Genomic DNA, 7,032 nt, shown 5'->3' with positions numbered 1-7,032 from the left:
GTTAGAAAGTTTTCAGATGACAGAAATAGCTGTGAGAACAGCTGTCAAAGTATACACAAAAATACTGATTGGATAGGGATATAGGTGGAGAAATGGCAGATGTTAGGTGTTGCACCTTGAGAGGTCAAATGTAAGGCCAAAGTGATTTAATGGCAGCACACTTAACAGCATTGATGTGTACAGAGTGATCGTGGAGTCCAAGTCCATAGCTCCCAGAAAATAGCAACACAAATAGATAAAGTGGTAACAAATGCATATGGTACCCTTGCCTTCATTGGGTGGGACTGAATATAAGTCAGGAAGCCAAGATGCAGCTTATAGGACTTCGTTTAGGCTGCATTTAGAGTATTGTGTGCGGATCTTGTCCCGCATTACAGGAAGGATATGAGGACTATGAGAAGCTGCAAAAGAGGTTTACCAGAATGATGCCTGGATTAAGGGGTATTAGCTATAAGGAAAGGTTGGCCAAATTTGGATTATTTTCTCTGGAGCATTGGAGGCTGAGGGGAGACCTGATATAAATTATTGTAATTGTGGTAGATATAACCTTTTCCCCAGGGACGAAACGTCAAAGACTAGAGGGCATAGTTTTAAGGTGAGAGGGGGCGGTTTTTTTAAAACAGGGTGGTAGGGTCCTGGAACGCGCTGCCGGGGGTAGTGGCGGAGGCTGAGTGGTGTGTAAGAGGCTTTGGATAGGCAGCGAATTGGGGGGGGGGGTTAATATAGATCACGAGCGGCCAGAGATTAATTTAGTAACGGACATTGTGGGCCGAAGGGCCTATTCCCGTGCTGTATTTTGTGTTCAACCTAATCGATGTTCTCCAGTTTCCCCTCCCTGATGCGGGGCCGAGGCTCTGCTGTGCAGCAATCTGCACAGCCTGCAGCAACTTTATTCAAGGAATGACAACAACGCAATGACTTTGGCTTCCTCATTCAGACTCGAGCAGTGGCAGGTGTGGGACGCGAACTCACCGCCGCCCCGCTCATGAGCTGGCCTCTACATCACGTGACCCCACAGAGGACCCGCTCCGCGGGCCGCCCACGTGGGTGTAGGTGCAGGTGCGCGGCGCGGCCGCAGGTGGCAGCACTGAGGGCTGCGGCGCCGACCCAGCATCACATGATCGCGCAATTGCGTGTCACCGCTTACGCGGGGCGGGGTCGGAGTCGCGCGGGGCGGAGCCCGGGTCACGTGCGGCGGGGCCGGAGTCACGTGGTCGCCTGGCTGACGCTGACCCCCCGGGCGAGCATGGCTGCGCTACGCCGGCTTGTCAGCAGCTGCCGGCAGCTCGGCCTCGGCACCACGGTAGCGGCGGCGGGGCCGCTCCACACCCGCTTCAGGTGAGTCCCGGCACCGCGGGCGGGGAGTCTGAGGGGTGAAATGATGAGAGGGCACACAGGGTAGTGAGGGGAGAGGGCACACAGGGTAGTGAGGGCACACAGGGTAGTGAGGGGTGGGAGCACACAGGGTAGTGAGGGGAGAGGGCACACAGGGTAGTGAGGGCACACAGGGTAGTGAGGGGTGGGAGCACACAGGGTAGTGAGGGGAGAGGGCACACAGGGTAGTGAGGGGTGGGAGCACACAGGGTAGTGAGGGGAGAGGGCACACAGGGTAGTGAGGGGAGAGGGCACACAGGGTAGTGAGGGGAGAGGGCACACAGGGTAGTGAGGGGTGGGAGCACACAGGGTAGTGAGGGGAGAGGGCACACAGGGTAGTGAGGGGTGAGGGCACACAGGGTAGTGAGGGCACACAGGGTAGTGAGGGCACACAGGGTAGTGAGGGCACACAGGGTAGTGAGGGGAGAGGGCACACAGGGTAGTGAGGGGTGGGAGCACACAGGGTAGTGAGGGGAGAGGGCACACAGGGTAGTGAGGGGTGGGAGCACACAGGGTAGTGAGGGGTGGGAGCACACAGGGTAGTGAGGGGTGGGAGCACACAGGGTAGTGAGGGGAGAGGGCACACAGGGTAGTGAGGGGTGGGAGCACACAGGGTAGTGAGGGGTGAGGGCACACAGGGTAGTGAGGGGTGAGGGCACACAGGGTAGTGAGGGGAGAGGGCACACAGGGTAGTGAGGGCACACAGGGTAGTGAGGGGAGAGAGCACACAGGGTAGTGAGGGGAGAGGGCACACAGGGTAGTGAGGGCACACAGGGTAGTGAGGGCACACAGGGTAGTGAGGGGTGGGAGCACGCAGGGTAGTGAGGGGAGAGGGCACACAGGGTAGTGAGGGGAGAGGGCACACAGGGTAGTGAGGGCACACAGGGTAGTGAGGGGAGAGAGCACACAGGGTAGTGAGGGGAGAGGGCACACAGGGTAGTGAGGGGTGGGAGCACACAGGGTAGTGAGGGGTGGGAGCACACAGGGTAGTGAGGGGAGAGGGCACACAGGGTAGTGAGGGGTGGGAGCACACAGGGTAGTGAGGGGTGGGAGCACACAGGGTAGTGAGGGGTGGGAGCACACAGGGTAGTGAGGGGAGAGGGCACACAGGGTAGTGAGGGGTGAGGGCACACAGGGTAGTGAGGGGTGGGAGCACACAGGGTAGTGAGGGGAGAGGGCACACAGGGTAGTGAGGGGTGGGAGCACACAGGGTAGTGAGGGGTGGGAGCACACAGGGTAGTGAGGGGTGAGGGCACACAGGGTAGTGAGGGGTGGGAGCACACAGGGTAGTGAGGGGTGAGGGCACACAGGGTAGTGAGGGGTGAGGGCACACAGGGTAGTGAGGGGTGGGAGCACACAGGGTAGTGAGGGGTGAGGGCACACAGGGTAGTGAGGGGAGAGGGCACACAGGGTAGTGAGGGGAGAGGGCACACAGGGTAGTGAGGGGAGAGGGCACACAGGGTAGTGAGGGGTGGGAGCACACAGGGTAGTGAGGGGTGGGAGCACACAGGGTAGTGAGGGGTGGGAGCACACAGGGTAGTGAGGGGTGGGAGCACACAGGGTAGTGAGGGGAGAGGGCACACAGGGTAGTGAGGGGTGAGGGCACACAGGGTAGTGAGGGGTGAGGGCACACAGGGTAGTGAGGGGTGAGGGCACACAGGGTAGTGAGGGCACACAGGGTAGTGAGGGGTGAGGGCACACAGGGTAGTGAGGAGAGAGGGCACACAGGGTAGTGAGGGGTGGGAGCACGCAGGGTAGTGAGAGGGCACACAGGGTAGTGAGGGGAGAGGGCACACAGGGTAGTGAGGGGTGAGGGCACAAAGGGTAGTGAGGGGAGAGGGCCCACAGGGTAGTGAGGAGAGAGGGCACACAGGGTAGTGAGGGGTGAGGGCACACAGGGTAGTGAGGGGAGAGGGCACGCAGGGTAGTGAGGGGTGGGAGCACGCAGGGTAGTGAGGGGTGAGGGCACACAGGGTAGTGAGAGGGCACACAGGGTAGTGAGGGGTGGGAGCTCGCAGGGTAGTGAGGGGTGAGGGCTGGGGGTTCAGCAGAGTGAGGGGCCAGAGAGGTGAGTGAACCGGGGGTGAGAGGTCAGAGGGTGAGGAGGAATCAAAGGGTCGGTGAGGTCAGGGGTGAGAGAGGAGGAGAAGGCAAGGATGGGATGATGAGTTAGGGAGGTTTGAGCGGAGAGAGGGGTGTGACGGTGGTGAGCGTGCGAGCGGGTAGAGAGGGTGGGGAAATGGGAGGGGTGAGGGTCAGGTGTGGGTGAGAGGATCAGTTATGAAGGTCAGGGGTTGTGAGGGTCATGGATTATGAGGGTCGTGGATTATGAGGGTCAGAGTTATAAAGGTCAGGGGTTGTAAGGATCATGGATTATGGGGGTCAGGGGTTATGAGGGGCAGGAATTATGAGAGGCCAGAGATCAGGGTGGACGATCGCTCTGACCATTCTCTCTCTCCTCAGGCCACCGTGTCGTGGTCACAGGATGACCCCATCGGACGACGAGCAATACCAGCGGACCACGGTCAATGCCCTGGAGCGCAGCTCGCCAGATGCCCAGTTCATCGAGGGCTACAGCAGACATGGCTTCACCATCAGCGGCAACCGGGTGCTAGGCCCCTGCGCAGTCATCCCACAGGCCCTTCTGCAGTGGAATGTGAGTCTGCCATCTCGTCACCTGGCCTCGGTATCATAGAAACATAGAAAATAGGTGCAGGAGTAAGCCATTCGGCCCTTCGAGCCTGCACCGCCATTCAATATGATCATGGCTGATCATCCAACTCAGTATCCCGTACCTGCCTTCTCTCCATACCCCCTGATCCCTTTAGCCACAAGGGCCACATCTAACTCCCTCTTAAATATAGCCAATGAACTGGCCTCAACTACCTTCTGTGGCAGAGAATTCCACAGATTCACCACTCTGTGTGAAAAAAAACGTTCTCATCTCGGTCCTAAAAGACTTCCCCCTTATCCTTAAACTGTGACCCCTTGTTCTGGACTTCCCCAACATCGGGAACAATCTTCCTGCATCTAGCCTGTCCAACCCCTTAAGAATTTTGTAAGTTTCTATAAGATCCCCCCTCAATCTTCTAAATTCCAGCGAGTACAAGCCGAGTCTATCCAGTCTTTCTTCATATGAAAGTCCTGCCATCCCAGGAATCAATCTGGTGAACCTTCTCTGTACTCCCTCTATGGCAAGAATGTCTTTCCTCAGAAAGTAGGTAACGGTGAGGGGAGCCCGTGTCGTGGGCAGAGCGGTAACTATGCCTCTGCACTAGATAACTGCCGAGGTTCAGCATGGAGACAGGCCCTTTGGCACACCATGTCCATGCTGACCATTCAATTTGCCATCACTTCCACCATTGCACCTCTGTCCTGGGGTTTAACAGTTGTGACAGTTTCTGCCTCTACCACCCCCTGAGGTGCTGTCCTCCAGACCTGTACCTCGTGCTGGTGAGGGCAGGAACAGAGAGATCGGGGATATGAATGTATGGCTGAGGGGCTGGTGCAGGGAGCAGGGATTTAGATTTCTAGACCACTGGGATCTCTTCTGGGGTAGGGGTGACCTGTACAAAAGGGACGGATTACACCTTAACAGCAGGGGGACCAACATTCTGGCAGAGGGAAGATGGTGGAACAGCAATGGCAGGTATTCCTGGGAATAATGCAGAAGTTGCAGGATCAATTTATCCCAAAGAGGAGGAAAGATTCTAAGGGGAGTAAGAGGCACCCGTGGCTGACAAGGGAAGTCAAGGGCAGCATAAAAATAAAAGAGAAGAAGTATAACATAGCAAAGAAGAGTGGGAAGCCAGAGGATTGGAACTCTTTTAAAGAGCAACAGAAGATAACTAAAAAGGCAATACGGGGAGAATAGATGAGGTATGAGGGTAAGCTAGCCAATAATATAAAGGAGAATAGTAAATGCTTTTTTAGGTATGTGAAGAGGAAAAAAATAGGCAAGGCAAATGTGGGTCCTTTGAAGACAGAAGCATGGGAATTTATTATGGGGAACAAGGAAATGGCAGACGAGTTGAACCGGTACTTTGGATCTGTCTTCACGAAGGAAGATTCAAACAATCTCCCAGATGTTCAAGTGGCCAGAGATCCTAGGGTGATGGAGGAACTGAAGGAAATCCACATTAGGCAGGAAATGGTGTTGGGTAGACTGATGGGACTGAAGGCTGATAAATCCCCAGGGCCTGATGGTCTGCATCCCAGGGTACTTAAGGAGGTGGCTCTAGAAATTGTAGACACATTGGTAATCATTTTCCAATGTTCTATAGATTCAGGATCAGTTCATGTGGATTGGAGGGTAGGTAATGTTATCCCACTTTTTAAGAAAGGAAGGAGAGAGAAAACGGGAAATTATAGACCAGTTAGTCTGACATCAGTGGTGGGGAAGATGCTGGAGTCAATTATAAAAGACAAAATTGCGGAGCATTTGGATAGCAGTAACAGGATTGTTCTGAGTCAGCATGGATTTACGAAGGGGAAATCATGCTTGACTAATCTTCTGGAATTTTTTGAGGATGTAACTAGGAAAATTGACAGGGGAGAGCCGGTGGATGTGGTGTACCTCGACTTTCAGAAAATCTTCGACAAGGTCCCACATAGGAGATTAGTGGGCAAAATTAGAGCACATGGTATTGGGGGTAGGGTACTGACATGGATAGAAAATTGGTTGACAGACAGAAGGCAAAGAGTGGGGATAAATTGGTCCCTTTCAGAATGGCAGACAGTGACTAGTGGGGTACCGCAAGGCTTGGTGCTGGGACCGCAGCTATTTACAATATACATTAATGACTTGGATGAAGGGATTTAAAGTACCATTAGCAAATTTGCAGACACAAAGCTGGGTGGTAGTGCGAACTGTGAGGAAGATGCTATGAGGTTGCAGGGTGACTTGGACAGGTTGTGAGAGTGGGCGGATGCATGGCAGTTGCAGTTTAATGTGGATAAGTGTGAGGTTATCCACTTTGGTGGTAAGAATAGGAAGGCAGATTATTATCTGAATGGTGTCAAGTTAGGAAAAGGGAACGTACAACGAGATCTGGGTGTCCTAGTGCATCAGTCACTGAAAGGAAGCATGCAGGTACAGCAGGCAGTGAAGAAAGCCAATGGAATGTTGGCCTTCATAACAAGAGGAGTTGAGTATAGGAGCAAAGAGGTCCTTCTGCAGTTGTACAGGGCTCTAGTGAGACCGCACCTGGAGTACTGTGTGCAGTTTTGGTCTCTAAATTTGAGGAAGGATAATCTTGCTATTCAGGACGTGCAGCGTAGGTTTACTAGGTTAATTCCCAGAATGGCGGGACTGTTATATGTTGAAAGACTGGAGCGACTAGGCTTGTATACACTGGAATTTAGAGGGATGAGAGGGGATCTTATCGAAACATATAAGATTATTAAGGGGTTGGACACGTTAGAGGCAGGAAACATGTTCCCAATGTTGGGGGAGCCCAGAACCAGGGGCCACAGTTTAAGAATAAGAGGTAGGCCATTTAGAACGGAGATGAGGAAAAACTTTTTCAGAGAGTTGTAAATCTGTGGAATTCTCTGCCTCAGAAGGCAGTGGAGGCCAATTCTCTGAGAGAATTCAAGAGAGAGCTAGGTAGAGCTCTTGAGGATAGCGGAGTCAGGGGGCATGGGGAGAAGGCAGGA

The 7,032-nt window shown here is 54.0% G+C and overlaps 1 protein-coding gene across 1 annotated transcript in view; it reads left to right on the top strand.

Moving 5' to 3' along the window:
• Positions 1 to 1,186: 1,186 nt before the first annotated feature.
• The window catches only part of ndufaf3 (NADH:ubiquinone oxidoreductase complex assembly factor), a 14,664-nt gene continuing 8,818 nt past the window's right edge, over positions 1,187 to 7,032 (top strand). The window contains exons 1-2 of the mRNA XM_078414300.1: positions 1,187 to 1,338; positions 3,838 to 4,030. Of these exons, the coding sequence (XP_078270426.1) occupies positions 1,247 to 1,338; positions 3,838 to 4,030 (285 nt within the window). The 5' untranslated portion in view covers positions 1,187 to 1,246. The remainder of the gene's footprint in view (positions 1,339 to 3,837; positions 4,031 to 7,032) is intronic.

The sequence above is a fragment of the Rhinoraja longicauda genome, chromosome 17 (genome assembly GCF_053455715.1).
Source record: "Rhinoraja longicauda isolate Sanriku21f chromosome 17, sRhiLon1.1, whole genome shotgun sequence".
NCBI lineage: Eukaryota > Metazoa > Chordata > Chondrichthyes > Rajiformes > Arhynchobatidae > Rhinoraja > Rhinoraja longicauda.
This window is presented reverse-complemented; position numbering and strand designations above follow the sequence as displayed.